This window comes from Eurosta solidaginis, chromosome 1 (genome assembly GCF_040869045.1).
Source record: "Eurosta solidaginis isolate ZX-2024a chromosome 1, ASM4086904v1, whole genome shotgun sequence".
Lineage (NCBI taxonomy): Eukaryota > Metazoa > Arthropoda > Insecta > Diptera > Tephritidae > Eurosta > Eurosta solidaginis.
Genome location: NC_090319.1, coordinates 116,385,431 through 116,409,881, shown reverse-complemented (window position 1 = coordinate 116,409,881; position 24,451 = coordinate 116,385,431). Strand labels below are relative to the sequence as shown.

General features: G+C 37.2%; 1 protein-coding gene across 5 annotated transcripts in view; it reads left to right on the top strand.

Annotated features, from left to right (window-relative positions):
• The window catches only part of LOC137236756 (meckelin), a 215,467-nt gene that overhangs the window by 78,925 nt on the left and 112,091 nt on the right, over window positions 1–24,451 (top strand). For 4 of the 5 annotated variants that reach the window (XM_067759740.1, XM_067759736.1, XM_067759737.1 and 1 more), the window contains exon 3: window positions 11,475–11,813. The exons of the other annotated variant lie outside the window; for it this stretch is intronic. In XM_067759740.1, coding sequence (XP_067615841.1) covers window positions 11,475–11,813 — 339 coding nt within the window. The remainder of the gene's footprint in view (window positions 1–11,474; window positions 11,814–24,451) is intronic. 5 annotated transcript variants of the gene reach the window in all.

Genomic DNA, 24,451 nt, shown 5'->3' with positions numbered 1-24,451 from the left:
AAATTGTAATTTTTTGCTTTCACACAGAAGTAACTGCTCGATTAGTATGAAGGATGAAATGTCAAGCGAATAAAATAACAATGCTATATGACAGACAATCATGGCGGAACGATACAAGGTGGCAGCATGGTGACATACCTACAAACATAAAAAAAATTCTATGTACTTGTAAATTCGATGGACAAATGTCAAAATCGTACTGCGCCGGTAGTTGATGTATCAAATCAAATAAAAAAGGTTATAATCAGCTGTTCGATGCGGCCACCTTGTATCGTTCCGCCATGCAGACAATGGACATTTACTTTGACAAATGACAATTTTGAGCACTGAACACACCAAAAACTAAGAAGCGGAACGCTGCCAACAGAGTTGCATTGTGCTTTTGACTTCATTAGGCATTCGATTAGCTACTAATGAAATAATTATAGATTCGAATTTTGTAGCGAAGATTGAGCTCAATAAGCATCTTAATGTAGAAAACTGCCTTTATTATTCAATAAGCCGTCTGTGTGAAAACAGTATTATTTTCGACAATAGGAATTTTGAGTGAGAAAATATCAGAAAATCCAGAAGATCCAGCAACTTTAATTTTTGTAGTAGAATCCATTATTTCTTTGTTTTTAATATTGATAATAATTCCGAATTTTTCTAAAAAGTTTGCTCCTAAAACTGGTGTATCAATGTTCGCAATAATGAATGGAAATTCAAAATCTCTTCTTAAACCTAAATCAATTTTAAGTAGTTTTGTACCAAAAGTTTCAATTGAAGAACCGTTTGCTGCAGTCAAAGTAAGATCCGAATTTCTTTTATAAATTTAAAATTTAGAAAAAGGAATAACTGATACAACTGCGCCGGTATCGATAAGAAAATTAAGTTTATTGAATTTATCAAATATGAATAGGCGACGAGTAGGTTTAATAATAGTTCCATTATCCGTCACCGTCATAATGGATCTTTTCAGTTTAAATTTTGTTCGTAATTTGAATTATGATTTTGATTAAAATTGCATGGGGGTATACATTTAAGAGCGTTATTCTTAAATTTTTTGTGATACCAACAAATAGTTGTTTGTGAATTAAAATTACGATTGTTTGAAAAATTTCTTGATCTTGAAAAATTTCGAGATTTAGATCTATTTCTATCTTTAGATCTTGAAAGGATTTGTAATTGATTAATATCATTAGACATTTTATTTAAATTTTGATAAATAGCCGTAGGTAATTCAGTTAAATTTTTAACGTATTGTTCTAAAATATTATTATTTATACTTGAGACTACAGGAGATTTGGAAGAATGAAGTTTATTGATTAAATCAAAAAGTTTGTCAGCTAAAATAATAATTTCATCTCTGTTTTGATTATTATTGGAAGTCAAATTAATTTGTATTTCTTGTGGTAATTTACGAATCTACAATTTAAAGAGTAATTCTTGGCTAACTATGGAGTCAGAACCTATAAATGATTTCATAAATCTGAATAATTCAGATGGTGAACGATTACCAAGTTCAGTTTTTGAAAATAATTGTTCTAATCGTTTTTCTTCGCTAAGAGAAAATCTTTCACATACAATTTTTTTGATTGTATCGTATTTATTGAAAAGGGGAGGAGGGTTAATAACGTCAAAAATTTTAGAAATAGTATCTCGTTGAAGGGTAACTAGAACATTTTGAAATTTTAAATTATCATCAGTGATATTATTAATTTCAAATTGTCCTTCAACAAGTAAAAACCAGGCATCAGGACAATCTTTCCAAAATTGTGGTAATTTAATAGATTTAGTAGAAGGAAAATTTGTAAAGTTATCTTGTGTTGAAGTATCTTGTGTTATATTAGAGATGTTGTTTTGTGTTGTATTAATGTTAGAATTTTGAGTTGTATTGTGAGTCATTGTGTTAATTGTATAGTTGTTATTTTGATTTTCTGAATTTGTAAAATTACGAGTTCGTACTGGCGAACGTAGAACCATATAAAAAAAAAATTTAAATAAAAAATTTGAAAATATTTAAGAATTTTTTTGGAAAGGGAGTTAACAATTTAAATAAAATATTTATTTTTATATAAAAAAAAATTAAGTAAATTTAAGTAATTTAAATAATTTATATAAAATTGTTAAAATATAAAAATAATTTAAAAAAAATTGAAAATTTAAAAGGATTAAAATTTTACTTTAAATTATAATTGACAAATGTTAAATTTTATCGAGTGAGTAGTTTATATTTCAACTTGGGTAAATATCCATTGGCCAACGCTCGTTGTTTTCGAAATACGAATTTTTGAGGATTGGTGTCGAAATTCTGTATGTACAAAATTCTAAAAACAAAATTCTGCTTTTTAAAATTCTGCTTTTATAAAATTCTGCTTTCTAAAATTCTGCTTTCAAAATTCTGTATTACAAAATTCTGTATTAAAATATAATGTTGACAATGTTAAAGAGGTCATGTAATTATTTTGAAAAAGTGCGCCATGCACAGTAATTCTGCGTAGAACACCTTTCTGCATAGGCGGCCTTCGGCTGCGCTTATAAAAAATAACCCTGGGTTACGCCATGCCAAGTCCGGGTGTGTGGTATAACCATGGCTACCGCCACGGTGATGTCCTTCTGCATAGTATACTCTTCAGCGTAGGCGGCCTTCGGCCGCACTTTAAAAAAATAACCCTTAGCCGATCCAACACCGGCTACGCCATGCCATGATTCCGGAATTTTGACTTCCAGAATTAAACACGCAGAATTTTGAAAAAGCAGAATTTTAGAAACGAGAATTTTAAAAGGCAGAATTTTAAAAAAGCAGAATTTTGTTCGAGCAGAATTTTTTTGCAATTTACAGAATTTTGTAATACAGAATAATGACACGCTCCCAATTTTTATACTCAGTTGAGCAGAGCTCACAGAGTATATTAACTTTGATTGGATAACGGTTGGTTGTACAGGTATAAAGGAATCGAGATAGATATAGACTTCCATATATCAAAATCATCAGTATCGAAAAAAAATTCGATTGAGCTATGTCCGTCCGTCTGTCCGTTAACACGATAACTTGAGTAAATTTTGAGGTATCTTGACGAAATTTGGGATGTAGGTTCCTGGGCACTCATCTCAGATCGCTATTTAAAATGAACGATATCGGACTATAATCACGCCCACTTTTTCGATATCGAAAATTTCGAAAAATCGAAAAAGTGCGATAATTCATTACCAAATAAAGGTTAAGCGATGAAACTTGGTAGGTGAGTTGAACTTATTATGCAGAATAGAAAACAAGTAAAATTTTGGACAATGGGCGTGGCACCGCCTACTTTTAAAAGAAGGTAATTTAGAAGTTTTGCAAGCTGTAATTTGGCAGTCGTTGAAGATATCATGATGAAATTTGGCAGCAACGTTACTCTTATTACTGTATGTATGCTTAATAAAAATTACCAAAATCGGAGAACGACCACGCCCACTTTAAAAAAAATTTTTTTAAAGTCAAATTTTAAAAGAAAAGTTAATATCTTTACAGTATATAAGTAAATTATGTCAGCATTCAACTCCAATAATGATATGGTGCAACAAAATACAAAAATAAAAGAAAATTTCAAAATGGGCGTGGCTCCGCCCTTTTTAATTTAATTTGTCTAGGATACTTTTAATGCCATAAGTCGAACAAAAATTGACCAATCCTTGTGAAATTTGGTAGAGGCTTAAATTCTAGGACGATAACTGTTTTCTGTGAAAAAGGGCGAAATCGGTTGAAGCCACGCCCATTTTTTATACACAGTCGACCTTCTGTCCTTCCGCTCGGCCATAATTATATACCAAATACGAAAAAAGGGATGAAACATGGTAATTGTATTGGTCTATTGACGCAAAATATAACTTTAGAAACAAACTTGATAAAATGGGTGTGACACCTACCATATTAAGTAGAAGAAAATGAAAAAGTTTTGCAGGGCGAAATAAAAAGCCCTTGGAATCTTGGCAAGAATACTGTTCGTGGTATGACATATATAAATAAATTAGCGGTACCCGACAGAAGATGTTCTGGGTCACCCTAGTCCACATTTTGGTCGATATCTCGAAAACGCCTTCACTTATACAACTAAGGGCCACTCCCTTTTAAAACCCTCATTGATACCTTTAATGTGATACCCATATCGCACAAACACATTCTAGAGTCACCCCTGGTCCACGTTTATGGCGATATCTCGAAAAGGCGTCCACATATAGAACTAAGGCCCACTCCCTTCTAAAATACTCATTAACACCTTTCATTTGATACCCATATCGTACAAAAAAATTCTAGAGTCACCCCTGGCCCACCTTTATGGCGATATCTCGAAAAGGCGTCCACCTATAGAACTAAGGCCCACTCCCTTTTAAAATACTATTTAGCACCTTTCATTTGATACCCATATCGTACAAACAAATTCTAGAGTCACCCCTGGTCCACCTTTATGCCGATATCTCGAAAAGGCGTCCACCTATAGAACTAAGGCCCACGCCCTTTTAAAATACTCATTAACACCTTTCATTTGATACCCATATCGTACAAACAAATTCTAGAGTCACCCCTGGTCCACCTTTATGGCGATATCTCGAAAAGGCGTCCACCTATAGAACTAAGGCCCACGCCCTTTTAAAATACTCATTAACACCTTTCATTTGATACCCATATCGTACAAAAAAATTCTAGAGTCACCCCTGGCCCACCTTTATGGCGATATTTCGAAAAGGCGTCCACCTATAAGTAAGTAAGTAAGTAAGTAGTACAAACAAATTCTAGAGTCACCCCTGGTCCACCTTTATGGCGATATCTCGAAAAGGCGTTCGCATATAGAACTAAGGCCCATGCCCTTTTAAAATACTCATTAACACCTTTCATTTGATACCCATATCGTACAAACAATTTCTAGAGTCACCCCTGGTCCATCTTTATGGCGATATCTCGAAAAGGCGTCCACATACGCCCTTTTAAAATACTCATTAATACTTTTCATTTGATACCCATATCTTACAAACAAATTCTAGAGTCACCCCTGGTCCACCTTTATGGCGATATCTCGAAAAGGCGTCCACCTATAGAACGTAGGCCCACTCCCTTTTAAAATTATCATTAATACATTTCATTTGATACCCATATCGTATGAACAAATTCTAGAGTCAGGCCTGGTCCACCTTTATGGCGATATCCCTAAATGGCGTCCATCTATAGAACTATGGCCACTACCTCTTAAAATACTCTTTAATACCTTCCATTTGATACACATGTCATAAAAACACATTCCAGGGTTACCCTAGGTTCTTTTTACTACATTGTGATTTTCCCTTATTTTGTCTCCACAGCTCTCAACTGAGTATGTAATGTTCTGTTACACCCGAAGTGAAGTGCGTGGTATTTTTAGTGGCCCTTTGGCCAAAGAGAAGGATAGTGGAAAGGAAATAATTGTGTCTGATGGTAATGGTGTACTCAGTGCAGTCAATACTTCTTATTCTGCAGCTGAGACAGCTTCTGTTCGCCTTCGTTGCTGCTTTGTCAACTAGTGTAGTTACTAATACTTCCTCTTCTTATACCTGTTCTTCTGCTTCTACTGGCCAAGAGACAATGCTGCCGTCCCCTCATGTTGCTGCTCCCGCTACTGGTACTCCGACTGCGGCGCCAGTGTTTCTAACCCATATGAGTGCAACTAATTTAGATGAACCATCTGCAGGTGCTGATAACCAAAGTGATTGGAACACTGTGCGTAAAAAAAAGAGGTCTATTAAAGGCAAAAATAAGTCCTCTGGTTCTAGTACAGCAAATTCTTCCCAAAGCGATTTAAATTCAAATCTGTTGCAAGATTCTGGTAACAATGCTGATTCCAGGGCAAATATCAACGCTAGCCCCCCAAAAACAAACGCTCGGAAATTAATTAAACCCTTAGTTATTGGGTCGAGCTCCAGTAATGAGTTACGAGCTGTTGTCAGAAAAAAATGGCTCCATATATCTCCCTTTTCTACTTCAGCAACAGCTGACCAGGTAAAAAAATATATTGCTATAGATACTGGTATGGAAGAAAACTTCATTATTTGCAGTAGTCTTAGCAAGAAAGGTGTGGATCCGAGCTCTTTGAGACACCTTAATTTCAAGTTAGGCGTTAATGCCAACTCATATGCGATGCTGTTGCGGCCTGAACTATGGCCTGCAAATATTGTTGTGCGCCCGTTTAAATTCAAGCCAAAAAACGACGAAAACCAACCGATGTCCGACGGCAATCGGTTGGGTTAGATGGAGAAAATAATCACCTAAGATTATATATGCAGAATATGGCTGGTGTTAGAACAAAATCCCAGCTGGTGCGGCTATTTAGCTCCCATGAAGAATATGATGTTTTTGTCTTCATTGAGACGTGGCTAAATGAAAACTTTTTCAGCGAGGAATATCTTGATCCTATGTTATACAATGTTTTTCGCAAAGATAGAAATTCAAACCTTACTGGTTGTGCACGAGTTGGTGGAGTTCTCATTGCGGTACATTCCAAACATCATGCTTCTGAAATCATACTGGAAAATAATAGTGCGCTACTTGACCAGCTATGTGTATGCATTCGAGGCTCATCAGACCCTGTTTTTGTTTGTGCTTCATATATACCGCCCAATAGTAGCTACGACTTATACACTGCACATGTCGATAATATTACGTCACTGGCATTGAACAAAGTTGGTGGTGATCATCTCTGCGTGCTGGGTGATTTTAATCTGGGTAATGTTAAATGGTCACAGACTCTATCAAACTCGGCTTTAATAGCATGTGAGGTCATTGGCTCCAGTGAAATATATTTAATAGATAGTTTTTTAAGTATTGATATTAAACAAATTAATCGTTTTTCAAACAGACTAGGTCGTACTTTGGATTTGATATTTTTATCTAATGATCTAAATTTTTCACTTTTTGAATGTATTTCTCCTATTAAAAAATCCGATTTGCATCATGTTCCATTAGTTCTTGATCTTGAGTTTTATAAATTTGCCGAATCGAGTACTACCAGCTCTAATTTTTCTTTTAATTTTAAGAGATGTGATTTTTCGAACTTGAACAATCTTTTGCTGGAAATAAATTGGGATAATTTGTTTTGCAGTCTTGATACCACTAAAACGTTTGAGATATTTAAGTCTACTGTTCTGCAAATTTGTAGAAATGTCATTCCCTTGGCTTCCAAAAAGAAGTACAAGGTGCCCTGGCATAATATACCCTTGATGAAACTCCGGAATTGGAAAAATAAATTTTTCCGTAAATTTAAAAGAACTCAAAATCCAACGTTTTTCAACTTGTATAAAGAGTATGATAAGAAATTCGCGTGTCTGGATAAATTCTTACACAGAAATTATATTTTAAATTTTGAGGAAAATCTTAAATCTAACCCAAAATCATTTTGGAACTTTGTCAACTCGAAGAAATCAGTTTCGAATATTCCGTCCTCTCTTTTTCTTGCTGAAGAAGCTGTCGATACTCCGGAGGGCGCTGCAAATCTTTTTGCTGAATACTTTATGAACAATTTCAATTCTGACTCTGTCAATCATGATAATATTACTTTTAATATTCAGGCTTCTATTGACTTCGGTAATGTAGTACTGTCTAAGGAAGATGTTCTTAATGGGCTTATTCGGCTTAAGACGTCGACTGGTACCGATATCGATGGGTTCTCTGCAATTTTGTTTAAACAATGTGATTCCCTAGTCTATCCACTGTTGTTAATTTTTAATAATTCGTTATCTACAGGTACTTTTATTGATGCGTGGAAAGTAGCGTTCATTACACCTATTTTCAAGAGCGGCAATAAAAATGATATTACTAATTATAGGCCTATTTCAAAACTTTCCACCATTGCGAAGCTCTTTGAATGTATCATCCAAGATAAATTACGTTTCTGTGTAAAGAATTTTGTGTGTCCAGAGCAGCATGTATTTTTTCCAGGACGTTCATCTGTGTCTAATCTGACTATTTTCTCGGATGACTGCCTCGCAGCTTTTCAGGCAGAATATCAGGTTGACGCTGTGTATACTGACTTTTCCAAGGCATTCGGTCGGGTCTCCCATGTTATTTTGATAAAAAAAGTTTGCCTGTTTGGGCTTTCACTCAGTATTTTTGAGTTGGATTGAATCCTACTTATTTAATCGTCGTTGCATGGTTGTAGTTGATGGTGTTAGGTCCCGTCCATTCGTTGCTTCCTCCGGTGTTCCACAAGGTAGTATCCTGGGTCCACTGTTTTTTGCCATGTTTATTAATGATATTCGCTCTTGCTTCTCTAAAGTAAGATTCTTGCTGTATGCAGATGACCCTAAGATATACTTGCCTATTCATAGCCTTCATGATGCGGTATTGTTGCAAGAATCTTTGGATAAACTTAGTAACTGGTGTAATAATAATCGGTTATCGCTTAACCTAAAAAAGTGCTTTCAAATAACTTTTTCAAAGCGTGTCAACTTGATTGATACCGTGTATCAAATATCAAACTCGCCTCTGTTGCGGGTTAGTGAAATTAAGGACTTGGGAGTAATATTTGATTCGAAGTTTTCGTTTTCAAGTCATATTAATGTGTGCATTGCTAAGTCGTATGCCATGCTAGCTTTTGTTAGGCGTCATCGCTTGGATTTTAGTGACCCGTATACGCTAAAGCTTTTATATTCTGCGTTTGTGCGATCCAAACTTGAGTACGCTTGTTTCATCTGGTCTCCGTATTATTCCTGCCATGTTGCAAGAATTGAACGAATCCAAAAAGTATTCCTACGCTTTGCATTACGCAGTCTGCGCTTCTCGGATCCTATCCCGACTTATAAAGCTCGTTGCTTATTGATTAACTTAGAATCATTGCAGGACAGGAGGACAATGTCGTTCGTTTTCGATTTGTTACGTGGGGTTGTTGATTGCTCTGTGCTCTTGGAGAGGATTTTCATTAATATACCGGCTAGAGCTCTTCGTGCTTCCGAGTTTTTTCATATTGGTGTTCTCAGGGCTCTTTATGCGCGGAATGCTCCAATTACTAGAGCCTTAATTGAGTTCAACAGAATTTCTAAATTTTGTGAGATAGATTTTTCTTGTTCGAAAGATGGCTTTCTGAGTATTTTAAATACTTTTTATAAGTAAGGTAATTTATATTATTATACATTGTTAACTACTTTACACTTTTATAATTAGCCTATAAGATTCTTTTCTAATTGGCTTAAATAAATAAATAAATAAACTTAGCCTTCCTTACTTGTTCAATATTAATCTTTTTTTCGCCATATATTGATGCATTACATATCAGCATACAAGGCGATCAATGCCAAATGCTTAAAATTAATTAAAATATCACATTTATTATTGAAAACATTCATTTGTTGTTATTTTTCAGAATTACTGTGATTTTGTAACAGGACATGGCAAAGGCTCTTGTGACGGTATTGGAGGTTTAGTGAAATATTTTTCCATATTCTGAAAAATAACAACAAATGAATGTTTTCAATAATAAATGTGATATTTTAATTAATTTTAAGCATTTGGCATTGATCGCCTTGTATGCTGATATGTAATGCATCAATATATGGCGAAAAAAAAGATTAATATTCAAAAACTCATATTTCGAAAACAACGAGCGTTGGCCAATGGATATTTACTGGGGCGGGTCGATTTAAAAATCGCTCATTGCTCTGTGAAAATCGTATTCTAGGGATCAAAATAAGAAACTTTGCCGAAGGAACCATACCTCTAAAACGAATTCTGATGTCCCCCCCTTTGGGTCGAACTTTTGGGTAGGTGCAATTTCAATTCTACCTGCTGTGTCTTGTGGTGGCTTAAAAAACAACACAAGCAATTGTGTCACAGTGATACCTTCATTTTTTAAAACGGTTGAATAAAAAACCCACACAACTATGTTTACGACATGCAAATGCATCACAGTGATGCCTTGGTTTTAAAAGGGGGTTGTAAAAACGCTAATTTCTAATAATTTTTTTAAATTTATTTTCTATTACTAAGTTAAATTCATTTTTTCATTTACATATGTTCTGACTAAATAAATTTCTAAAGGAAAAAAAATAAACTCCAAAAAGAAAAAACATAGGCATTTCAAAGTGGGATTTTTCAAAATTTGCCCCTACGACCCAAAGGAGGGGGGGGGGGGGGGACATCAGAATTCATTTTAGAGGTATGGTTCCTTTGGCAAAGTTTCTTATTTTGATCCCTAGAATATGATTTTCACAGAGCAATGGGCGATTTTTTTGCCTCTCCACAAATCGACCCGGCCTAATATTTACCCAAGTTGAAATATAAACTGCACACTCGATATAAAAAAGTTTAAACAAAAAACAATAACCGTTTTTTTGAAATATTAATTTTTGAAAAAAAAGTCATAAATTTTTACTAAATACTAAAAAAATAATTTTTTTTTAACTATGTGCAATTGTTTATAAATTTATATAAAATTAAAAGTAATAACGAACATTTCAAAGAAAAAATAATGAGAATCGGTTAATTTTTGACAAAGTTATTGTATGCTGTAATGCATTGCATCAATAAATGGGGGAAAAATGTTTAATACTCAAAAATTCATATCTCAAAAACAAAAAGTTTTGGCTAATAGGCATTCAGCCAACTTGAAATATGAACTGCTCACTCAATATAGAAAAGTTTAAGCTAAAAAAAGATAACGATTTTTGAGAAATTAGTTTTTGAAAAAAGTCATACATTTTTTTTAAATACAAAACAAATTGTTTTTTTAATTATATGCTATTTTTTATAAAGTTATATAAAAGTAAATATAATAACGAATATTTCAAAGAAAAAATCATGAGAATCGGTTAATTTTTGACAAAGTTATTGACAATTGAAAAAATAGGTGAACAAGATACCGACTGCATTTTATGGAATTCAATTGCCGATAAATCCGAAAAAAAATTTTTTTGAGGCAAAAAAAATACACGTTCACCAAAGAAAAACATATTAAAATTTAAAATAAATAAATAAATGTAAGGCGCGATAACCTCCGAAGAGATCTAAGGCCGAGCTTCTCTTCCAATTTGCGTCGTGCTCCTCTTGATTTTTCCCTACAAATTGGCCGGACGGGACCTACATGTTTTATGCCGACTCCGAACGGCATCTGCAAGGCAGATGAGTTTTCACTGAGAGCTTTTCATGGCAGAAATACAATCGGAGCGCTTGCCAGACACTGCCGAGGGGCGACCCCTCTTAGAAAAATTTTCTTCTAATTGAAAAATCTTATTTCTAAAATTTTGATGTTGCTTTGCCCGGGAGTTGAACCCAGGGCATACGGTGTGATAGGCGGAGCACGCTACCATCACACCACGGTGGCCACAATATTAAAATTTCATCGAAATCAAAAATCATGTCCTGCGCGGACCGGGTGTCTTGAAATGGAATGAGCCTATAGTTAACTGGGGAGGGTTAGCTCTCTACGGGGAAATAGGCCTTTTATTGGTTTTTTTATATGTTTGTAAAAGCATGCGTGAAATCTTTTTTACAGATCAAAGAGCTGCGACTATTTAGCACCGTTTATGCTTTGGATGGCACGCTGCGTCGTTGGGGTGAATTTAAAATTGATCAACTTAATCTATGCCAAATGAATTCATTAAATGATGGAGGCGATTGGAGTTCGCACTGGAAAATACATTTTGCACGACTAAGTGAATCGATCCATTGCAAATTTACATCGGAAAATTTGATTGATCTAGCAAAAATTTATGCGAACGATAACTTTTTTAGCATATATTTGAATGTTTCAGAGGAGAAAGCTGAAGGTCTGGTAGAAACTAAACTAATAATACTACCTGTTTTGATTGAAAATATCTCCGTTGGGAATTTGGTGAGTGTATAAATCTAACTTACTTAACAGTTTTGACAGTCACAGCCCAACCTAATAAAAACGAATTGCGTTTGCGTAATGCACGAACAATAGGGGAACTAATTTAACCTTATAAATGCCTTATAAAGTGTATAAACTTATAAATTTATAAAATACGTAAACAAATTGTCAAATTTTTTATGAAAAATAATTTACACAATTTGGATAAATTTACGCGCGCATTTCATCGCGTAAACGGGGTAAACTCAAGGGATGCAAACTTGCAAACAGATCAGTCGTCATTTTCTTCAGAAATCTCAGTCATTTAAAAAACTATCTTAGTAAAGACGTTTTAGTTTTGATTTTGCACTTAATCTTGGCATTTTTTAATTTGTAAAATAATAAAAATTTATACATATGCTTTAATGAGTCCCCCTAATAACGCGCCCGTTTAAAGCTGCAGACATTGGTGCTTTATCGGTAACCGTATCGGTAACCTTATAACAGCTGATTCGACCAACCTTATGGGAATCAGTGCAATCGATTATTGGTGCCGCTAAGGTCGTAACCGTATCGTAGCCAACCAATTGGCTTTTGGTTTACCGTCGTAACGATAAACAGCTGATTACGTTAGGGATACGACTACAGCGATACGACATACGGCACCAATGACTCCCGCTTAAGTATGCATTGCAACAATGTAAGATATGTAAGCAAACGTCAAACCGAAATGTCAGAACAAAAATTGGAACTCGAGTAAGCTTTTTACATAGTTAATTTAATTTCCTCCTCATACAATTTGTATGTGTATAAGAGAGACATATTTGACAGAAAACTGCCGCAATGCGTTTTTAAACGGTTTTATTTACTTTGACTTGACAGGCTGGCTGGTTGGTTGGATGGCTGGCAGAATTTTGTAATTGAAATTTAAGTAACTCCCCGATAAGCTACAAGCTTGAAACTTGGAATATAGTTCAGAACCCGATGACAATGCAATAATAAGAAAAAAATTGCCGCTAGGTGGCGCAAGGATCGAGATATTCACAAAAATTGTATTTGTGGTCCGATTTGGCTCATATTTGGAACAAATAATACATACGAGAATATAAAGCGACCTATGAAAAAAATCGCCGCTAGGTGGCGCAAAGATCGAGATATTCAAAAAGTCGTATTTGTGGTCCGATTTGGTCCATATTTGGAACACATAATACATACATGAATAGAAAGCGACTTATGATGTCCGATTTTGCTCATATTTGGAACAAATATTACATACAGTCCGGTAGAAATGACATAAAAATATCTTGGAGTTGAAGGAGGGACAAGCATACGTGGCGCAGAGTTGAGTAAAGTCTTTGGAAGGATTATGTATTGAGGAATTAGATTGTAACAAATTGTCAGGAAAGTCCTTGCAGTAATGAGTCACTAAATGAACTAAATAGATTGAGAAATAATAGGCAATTAAATACAGACTAAAAACTTGAAAATAAAATAATTTTAAAAAAATTTTAAAGTTAAACGGTTTTATTGAAAACAATACTTACATGAAGTAATAATAATACTAAAAGCTAGAAAATAATTAGGTAGGTCCTAGGTACTAGTCATCACACTCCTCATCAATCTAGGGCGTTGATCAGACAATTAAATAAAAGCGTTGGACGCGTAAATTTCTATTGATAGTCATATATAAGGCCAACTGAACCCTAATCACATTTTTAGAAATTTCACGCCTCCAACGCTTTTATTTAATTGTCTGATCAACGCCCTAGATTGATGAGGAGTGTGATGACTAGTACCTAGGACCTACCAAATTATTTTATAGCTTTTAGTAGTATTATTACTTCATGTAGGTATTGTTTTCAATAAAACCATTCAACTTAACATTTTTTAAATTATTTCATTTATTGGATTGGCCTGTGAGTCGTTTATGAAATACATGAGTTCTAAATTCCATTTAGAATTTTTACAGTAGTATTATTTTTCGTAAGAAATGTCGATAGTGCTAGTTTTTTTTGGTGTGGTATGGCAATATAATAAATTAAACTCTCAAAACAAAAATGTGGTCTCTACATTTGGCCAGACTAAATTACTTACCGCTTAAGCCGTTGTGTTCGCCCACAAGAATACGCTGGACTGAATGCATTAAATCCTCGGAGCCATTAAATCTGTCGAATACTCCCAGATCCCTCTTATCTCATGTTGTCAGAGTCCATGCTTACGAACGACAGAGCAGAACAGGTATGATAAGTGACTTTGAAAGGGTCTGCAAAACTTTCCATATCCATATCCGTATAAAACAGCTGATCCAACTAATATTTTTTCAGTTTGCGTATTCAGTTCCGATCCCTTTTCCCACTAAAGCGTGCGACCGAAACGTACATATATATGTATGTGAAAATATGGATTAAAATAAAAAAATCTTATACTACGTTGTAAAGGGATAGAAAACGTTCTTAAAACTTAAACATTTTCTTATTACTTTTTATATGTTTTCCGCAAACTGTTCGCATATGTTTTCTTAAAATTTTTTATAACTTTTCCAGCACATTTTCAGATCCAGTTTTTACCGCTTCCCAAGGCAGCCGATGCTATGTACCGGACCGACTCTGGATATCTCCCGACCAAGGGCTGTGATTCCAGTGTAACCCCATTAATTTGTTGCGTCCCTTCTACAAATTGTCATCCTCCCAGCAGATCCCTGCAGCGGGACTGCGCTATATTCTCCTGCTCCGGAAAGGTATCAAACCCAATCCGGGACCTGTACTTGATCCCGGTCCAGAGAAACGGTTTTGCTGCGTTTGCCGGAAAATAATCTTTTTAGGACGGTCACACTTTTGCCAGTGTGTCACGTGTAAGGGATGGTTACACCGGACGAGATGTTCTGGGCTAGACCGCAAAACCCGTCGTCCTCGTAACTTTTACAAATCTTTTGTGGAACCTTGCTGTAGTCTGCGACTTATTACGACTCATCACCCTCTAGCAGCCCCGAAGCTCCTACTCACTGCAATCTGTATGTATCAATGACTAACATCAGCCCCAGCCCTCGTCTTCTTCTCCCGCTCTGTTCCTGCCTTGGACGGTGCCACTTTCCTATATGTTCTGGTCTCACCACGGCGCCCCCGACGGGTTTCATCGCGGCATGTTGTCAGGCCGAAAACCCAACTATACCGGATACTCCAATGCTTCCCCAGGGACGTCCTGTCCCAGGGCCACAACAGCACTTGCGTCTTGGCCTTCCTAAACTCAGGCGTAGTCACCCGTCACTTTCCTCAGACGACGTCTTCCCCGTTGCACTTCAGAATACTGCAGTTAAACTGTAAAGGGTTAACTGGGAAGATCACGGAGATAGTTGATTTTATGAAGCGGCACAACATCCACATTGCTGCGATCCAAGAGACTAAACTCATGACAAGATCTGCTTTGCAGATCCGCTCTGGGTATAACGTCCATAGAAAAGCCCACGAGAGCGGATATGGAGGTGGTCTCGCGCTTATTGCCCACCACTGAATGGATTATAGTCACCACGATCTGTGGCATTTTAACCTATAGGCGGATAGCAGGGGCGCCATGTTGGCGGAAAAAAAGAAGAAACGATGTCTTGCACGATAAACGAAGACACCCCACTCGTATGGTAGGAAGTTGTCACAGTTCGCTAGATATATCAATCGTGAGCGCAGGACTCGTAAACTGGGTCAACTGGCAGCCGATGGTAATATTGGCATCCAATCACCTACCCATACTCCTTTCGCTCGAGCGATCTGCCGACTTCATCACTACTGAAAAATGCACTTTCATCAATTTTAAAAAAGGAAAGTGGGAAGATTACAAAACAATCGTTTTGCTGCCCTTGGATTACGAAAAAATGCGCTATCTGCCGATAATATGTAATGCTTTCTACGGTTGACAAAACCAAACGGCGGGCCAACAGACACGCACACAAGCATAAACACGGCCCGCCCCCCCCCCCCCCCCCCCCCTCCCTTACCTTCAACGCCAAAGACGTTCAATATGCCATCGTTCATGCTAAACCATCTAAAGTAGTAGGCCCTGACGGCATAGCCATGCTGATGCTTAGAAAACTAGGCAAAGAGGGATGTAATTATCTAGCGCATATATTCAACCTGTCCCTGTCCACCTTCTTCATCCCCGAAAAATGGCCACGTAGGCTCCGATATTAAAGCCTGGGAAACCAGTTACCATTTGGGATTCTTATCGTCCGATATCTCTCCTATCGCCAGTGGCCAAGACACTTGAAGCCATTCTGCTTCCCTATTTCACTTCAAATTTGCGTCTTGCCAATCATCAGCATAGCTTTCTAAAACTACATAACACTACCACCGCGCTAAACGCAATTAACAGGCAAATAAATTGCGTTTTAAATCAAAAACCCCACCATAGGACAGTACTCGTGCGCTACACCTATCAAAATACGGTCAACCACGGCACGTTACTGCAAGTCTTGGAAGGGCCTCTCTTCCTCCAAGCGTCAAAAGGTGGACCGCAAATTATCTGTCTGATACGCAAGCATCGGTGCAATTCAGGAACATAACATCTAAATCCAGAAGAATTAAACAAGGTGTAACCACAGTGTCATATCCCTGATCTTGTTTAACTTCTATATATCGAAGCTACCTTCACCACCAGAAGGAGTCACTATCGTTTCCTACGCCGACGACTGCACGATAATGGCCACAGGCCTAGGCCAACACAACGATGAGCTTTGTAATGAAATAAATAGCTATCTCCCTGATCTCTCCAGTTTTTCGCCTCGCGAAACCTGTCATTGTCACCGACCAAATTATCGGTGACCTTATTTACAACATGGACCCGGCAAATGTCGACCATATTGGACATCCAGGTCGGTGGCATTACGCTACCGCCTGTCTTACACCCAAACATATTGGGTGTGACGTTCGATGAGGATCTACATTTTGGAGAGCATGCAACGGCAATTGTACTTAAAATCCAGAGCCGCAATAAAGTCCTCAAATCTCTTGCCGGCAGCACTTGGGGTAAAGACAAAGAAACGCTCATTACCACTTTCAAAACAATTGGCCGGCCTATTGCATGCTACGCGTTCCCGATATGGTTGCCAAGCGTAAAGGTTACTCACTGGATGAAAATACAGCCCTGCCAAAACACTGCCCTCAGGACCGCTGTGTTCTAATGTCCCTAGAACACCACCTACACAATGAGGCGAGAGTACTTCCATTGGGGAGAGAAATGAAATGCTGAAGGCATCTGAAGCACTGTTACAACAACAACAACATCCAGTTTTTACAATCAATTTCTCACCCCTTTCTGAATAAATTTCGTTCCGGCCTCCTAATATATTGTTGAATCCTATGAAAAGAAAAAATTGTTGCTGGTTCTGCTACCTACATTTGTAATACATACTCAATATATCTTCCGACTCATAAAAGTTCATAGGTGCTCCACTTAACCTAGTCTATCTTTAACTTAAATAACATGTAGGCGCAGTAACAAAATATTGCTGAATTTTTGTTTTACATCCGGATATTGAAAATATCATAAGAGACGTTAAATACAAAAAGAAGCATAAGTACATAAATTATTGAACTTTTCTAAACGTACAACAACAACGTGCAATACTCTTTCCTAAGTTATTAGCGAGACTAATTTTTGAAATTTGTTTTCATTTTTATTTACTTAAAAAATTGAAAGTAAAATATTTTACTTTTACTCTATCATAATTAAACACGTTGCCAGGTGTATTTATTTTTTATTTAAACAAAAAAACTAATTTACTTTCCCGCAGCAAATCATCCCAACAGGACTGTTTGTGGACGTTCTATCAGTAAACCGTAAGCTTTTCTGGTGCCCGGGTCGTTGCTTGCATTGCGGACATTGTATAGGTTTACAAGTACGTTTGTTTCCTTATCTTGCTAACACACTGCCGTTTGACACTGAATGAAGTGTGGAATAAACGTTTGACAGTGAACGAAGTGTCAAAATTACAGGAACACCTGACATCGGGATCGCCGGGATGCAAAAATGAATCAAAAAGAGCGAAATTTCAGGTATGGGTTGCTGTAATGGTAAATTTGTTTGGACAGATTTAGTATGAAAATGAATAGTGCATAATATGATACGAAAATTTTACAAAAGTGGTATGATCAGGCCCGACGAGAGGGGAGGGGGAATGGGGGAATTCCCACCGGGCCCGGGGTTTCTCAGGCGGCCCGCGATTTAGAGGTAATAAGACTTTTTTTTTTAATTCAGGAAAGTCTTTAGTTGTTCCATGTGCAAATTTTAAGCCGAATTTCAAAAGCAACGAATATCTGCATTTCGTTTTAATATTATAGTGAAAAGTGAAAAATAAAAATCTATTTATATAAAAAGAAAGGCTAAAATGTGTGTTGGTTGGTCGCCGGTGGTTGAAGAGATGCGTAGGTCGATTTTGTTCAAACTTTCACACAAGTTGCGTAAACCTCACGCGGTGGTTACTACATAGGTTTGGTTGCGATCGACGTACAGGCTCTGGAAATATAGGCCAGAAAATCGCTGATTTAATTTACCATACTTGATTGAAGATTGTCGTGTACAAGGGTACGATAACGGCGCCAATATGAAAGAAGCATACAACGGAGCACTACGTCACATTCTCGACAAAAACTCGAATGCTGATTACTCGCCTTATGCAACCCACAGTCTCAATTTATGTGGTGTTGATGCTGCAGAATGTTGTACGGCTGCAAATTACTTTCTTCGGAGTTATACAAAAATGTTTTACTATTTTCAGCAGCACTCCTTAACGATGGGACATCCTCAAAAAAATGTACCGAGCTCTCTTCATAGTCTTTCAGCCAAAAGCCAAATTTGACTGCGCAAGCATACGGCGATGTTAGCGGCATTCTCAAGTTCATCAACAACTTCGAATGTATCTTGCTATCCTCAATTTGGTTCACTGACTACCATTAATGAAAGAAACGTCGTCCTCCAATCTAGAGACGCCACCATAGATGTTGAGGTCCGACATATAGATGCCTTTTTAGCTGATTTGAAGTTGATCAGAAACCAATGGGAAACAATTTTAAACGAATGCAAAACAGTTGCTATTCAATTGAACATCTCGCCAAAGTTTCCGGACATTCGAAAAAGAAAACCCAAAAGACGTTCTGAAGATAATTTAAATGAGATGATTACGGATGATTCAGAGTCTGATTTTAAAAACAATACATTCCGGTGATCGTTGATACGGTAATCACTGGCATTACTGAACGATTTGCAGCTATTCCAGCTATGAGAAATTTAAGCGAGACGTTTTCCTTTTTGTGGCAATTTGAAGACATGGATGAAACTACGATTCGGGCGAGCGCAGCAAAATTTGTCGAAAAATGCAAGTCGGACGTTTCTCAAAGCTTAGAATGCGAAATAATTCACTTGAAACAAATTTACGAAGCAAATTTTGATAAAGGTCTGTGACCATAGGAATTGTTAAATGCCATCTACATATGTACAAAATCTGTATAGAATTTTCCACAACATTTGTGTTGCTTTACGTATCTTTTGCACTATACCTGTCACTCTAGCTAGTGCAGAACGTTTCTTCAGCGTCCTTTCAAGAATCAAAAATTTCATAAACAGCGAGTTTTAGGACCTGCCACGTTTTGTGTTGAATCCGTTTTGGCAGGGCAGTTAAATTTTGATATTATTATAAAAAAATTTTAAGCGAAAAAGCAAGCAAAGCCACTCTTTGATACCCGAACTTTCTATATTGAATAATTAAAATTTATAATCGTCATTAATTTTATCAGAAATGTACTAAAATGTTACCAAATAACTAGAAAAGATTATTTGAAACAATATGTGGCTGTTAAAAGAAAATTATATTTCTGCGTGACAAGAAAATAGTATAAATAGTAAATATTCTGTGTTAATTTTATTTTCAGCCCTTAGTCCAAAAATCATTTACTTGATGTGGCAAAAAATTTTTTTGATGTAATCCATCAATAATGATTCAAGAATGAGGCGTCATTAAATCAAATTAATCAAATGTATTAGTGGATTTTTTATAGGGGCCCGTAAATTGTTTAATCCCGGGCCCGGATTTTCTCTCTACGGCCCTGGGTATGATGGTTATATCAATAGCCGTATTTTTTTACATGTATATCCAATTGCATTCGCGGGTAACAAAAACGCTTATCACCACTTAGACATTGTCTAGAAGACCCATCTAGCGACAATTATTGAAGACTCGCGGCAGTGGTAATTAACTCGATACAAAACGGGTTGTTCTGAATAGCGGAGATACATAATTCTGTTGGTCATAGTGTATAACCTATAGCTGAATCGGTTGCGATGAATAGTGGACTCACACTTCGGTCATAGAAGTGGAGAATAGTGTAAAGACAAAATGTAGAGACACATTTCAGTCGCAAATGATTGTAATGCATAATGAAATTTAGCAGTACTAGTTTTCTGTTCAAGAATTGGTGTAGACAAAGTCACACACTTAGCAGCAAACACGTAAAAAAAAAAAAAGCTAATATTAAGAATCCAAAACGGAAGTCAAGTTTTTCCACCCTAAAAGTTATCCACGAAAATAGTACTACAGTTGCTACACTACAGCGACTATATACATATTGTGGCGAATGTTGACATCACTATGCCGTTAGTAAATAAACGCAACAACAAATCACAGCAAGCAGCGACACTTATGTGCTAGGCAATGAAGAGATGTCTCACACACACACATGTAGTCATCAGCCGAAGTAGTTACTCACACATCTACACGCATATGGCTAGTATAAAAGCATAAACTACAAATATACATATATATAGCTGCTAACCAAGCTATCTCACAACAAATTACTAGACCTTAGGAGAAATATGCGGATGAGGCAGCAGAGAGTATAAAAGCAGCGCAAGTTGAGGAATGACTAATCAGTTTGATTTAAACATGCTTTTGTGAAGTACGCGATATCGAAGTATATTTGTACTACTCCCAAAGTAGACTAAATAAAGACCATATTGCAATACTGAATATTGGAGTTATTTATTCGACAGTTCAGCGATACGAACGTTAGCAGAAGGTGCAAAATAACCAGGATTTTCACAAAATTCGTTACAATTGGTGTCAGAAGAGGAATTGTTGAATTAATTTCCAAGATTTCGAATACAACTTGGACATGGCAAAGTTAAGTGAATTGAAGATCCAGCAACTGAAAAAGGAGTTGGAGAGCCGTGGGTTGACTACAACTGGTAATAAAGTCGAACTTCAAGCGTAGCTACGAGAGGTTATGGAGTCCGAAGGAATTAATGTGGACGAGTATGTCTTCCATACTGATGGGGACGAGACATTAGCAAAATTGGAAGAGAAGAACAGAAGTCCGAATTCAGTCGGAAGCGGCGAGACTAATGCGATAACGGCTTTGTTATCACAGATATTGGCAAAAATGGAAACCCAGGAAACACGCATAACAGAAATGTCATCAGAAATATATACAAATATGGCATCCCAACTGGAATCACAGGAGACACGACAAGAAGCACGTTTTCCGGAAATGTCGTCACAGATAGTATCCAGGATTGAAGCACAGGAGGCACGTATATCCGAAATGTCGGCACAAATTTCAGCGCAGATATCATCTTAGATCTCTACACAACTTGAACAGTTTTATGAAGGTTCCAGTGGCCGACAGCAAAAATCGAGGCCGAGGTAGATGCTTTAAGAGGTCGTATACAGGAGCTGCAACTAAATCGCTCAGCTGTTTCAGCAAGCAATCCGAAGGTAAAAACTCCATCTTTTGACGGGTCTTTTCCTTTCCAGGTATTCAAGCTTCAATTTGAGAAGAAGCAGTGAACAACTGGAATGCTGCAGATAAAGTTGCTGCACTGGCATTGAAAGGGCCTGTAGCTGAATACTTACAGACTATTTCAGAGTGCGAACGGAACAGTTATGAAGCATTGATGGCTGCTATTGAGAGCCGTTACGGAAGCGAGCATAGGAAACAGATATACCAATTTGAGTTACAAAACTGCTACCAAAAAGCGAATGAGACTTTACAGGAGAGTCGGATGTCGAAAGGCTGGCCCATCTAGCAAATGCGGACGCACCCGTGGAATACACAAAGAGGGTAAAAATTCAGAGCTTTATTAATGGAATACGGGATGTCGAAACGAAGCGAGCGACATACGTAAACCCAAAACCTATATTCGCAGAAACGGTATCACATGGTCTGATTCAGGAGACCGTATCGCTTCTTTGTAAGCCAGCTTTCAAAGCACGTAAATGGAAGTAGAAAGGGCAGACTGGGTGAACACAATAAAGGGATAAGGATCGCAAAAGCGGAGTGACAGAGTAATCAAATGTTTCGAATGCGGGAAGCCAGGTCACATTGCACGTCATTGCAAATCGGAAGAAAATCGAGCAGTCTTACCGTCAGAGGAAATTTGGATGGCAAAGTGTGTGTACTGACTGTAGATACGGGCGCATCTCGTTCCTTAATCCGATCTGATTTGGTCAACAGGAGGGTAAAGCCATTACATGGAGCAAGATTGCGTACGGTCACTGGCGAGTATAACGAAGTCCAGGAAGAAGTGGTATGTTAAGTCTTAATTGGGAAGGTCATGGTTGTACACAAATTCGATGTGGCAGAGATCGTTGATGAAGTCATATTGGGAGTGGACTTCTTAGTTGACCATAGCATCAGGATCGCTATGCAGAGAAGGATTATGCGATATAAGAACAAGGATGTAACACGTAATTTCAGTTCAAAGAAAGGGTAATCGAGTGCTGGTGGAGGAGATACGACAAAGACCACAAAAATCAAAGGCAGTACACAAGGCAAAGATTGGTGGAACGAATGGAACACACAAATCAAAACCCAATGTACCTGCGGGAAGAACACTGGCATTTGCAAACCCAAATGGACGCACTAAAACGAAGGAAAGAATTTCCCAGAAAGAATGCAAGGGTGGTTTCAAGCTAGAGCGCACTACTGTTGTGAAACGTTAAAACGGTACTTGATTGGCTAAACAGCAGAGTGTGAGGGAATGAACCAGGATAATGAGAAGTAAGATCAAACACAGGTACGACAAGAACAACAATTTGGAAGGTTTCCTGGAGGGAGATTTGGTAGTGTCATACAACCCTCACCGTCGGAAAGGTGTTCATTCAAAATTTCAATGTAGATGGGAAGGCCCGTACAAAGTTGTGAAGCAGATCAATGATGTCATCTACCACATACAAACAATTGGGAAACAACGAAATAGAAGGGTGGTTCATTTGGAGAGGCTATCAGCGGTTGGATGGGGAGATTTGCCTGATCAGGACGATCGGACTTAGGTGAAGGGCAGTGTGGCGAATGTTGACATCACTATGCTGTTAGTAAATAAACGCAACAACAAAATACAGCAAGCAGCGACACTTATGTACTAGGAAATGCAGAGATATCTCACACACACATGCAGTCATTAGCTAAAGTAGTTACTCACACATACACACGCATATGGCTAGTAGAAAAGCATAAACTACAAATATACATGTATAAGCTGGTAACCAATTATGAAATACAACTGTTCGCGAAATTACTAGACCTTAGGAGAAACATGCGGCCAAGGCAACAGAGAGTATAAAAGCAGCGCAAGCTGAGGAATGACTAAGCAGTTTGGTTTAAACACGCTTTTGTGAACTAATTGATATCGAAGTATAATTGTACTACTCCCAAAGTAAAATAAATAAGGACCATATTGCAATACTGAATATTGGAGTTATTTATTCGACAGTTCAGCGATACGGGCGTTAGCAGAAGGTGCAAAATAACCAGGATTTCCCCATAATTCGTTGCAATATATTATTTGTTAGATGGCGGAACCAGGAACAGGTGCCAGCCGGAACGTAGCTGTTTTGTAATTTTTTAATGTGATATAACACTTCACCTTCCTGCGCAGTGCGATTTTGACATTAGTCCATCTATTTACAAAAATAAAGTGCATGGGATTTGTATTTATGTTTGCACGTAAGTCACCGTGCTGCCGCCTTGTACGGTTCCGCAATGATTTGTTACCTATGAAGTCCAACGCTGCCGAATAGCCTTCACGAAAAAGGAGCTAGAACAAGCATTTTTTTCTGGTGTGAACGAACAGCTGATATATATCTCACTTGTAAACATTTAAGCGCGGTATCCACCTCGTAAGCAAGGTGAATCTATACCAGGTGGTGACAAATCGAACTCAACCCAATCCGTCGTGCAGAAGAATTTCAAGTCAAAAGAAATTTTTTTATTGATTTCGATTAACTGACATGTTGTTGTACCAAGGCGTTGTGCGGCAAATAATCTAGAAGAAGCAATCAGCTGCTGGGATAACAACAACTGGTACTGAATTTGCCTTGATCGTAAGAAAACGCTCAAGACATTTTTTCCACTTGTAAGCCATAGTTGAAATTGTTTTATTTATAATATGGATTTTCCCCATCAATGCTCACATTCTTTACAAAATTTCGTTCAAGATGCGTTCTACATGCATCAATTTAAACGTACAAGATTTTCTTGGGCATTTTTTCAAGGGAAATACTTTCAGACTTAAATTAATGGTTGCACCACTCATCACGATAGCAATTTTGTAAAGATAATGAACAGTACAATAGGAAAATGCATATTTTAAAATAAAAAACTTTCAAGCTTGGCTAACAA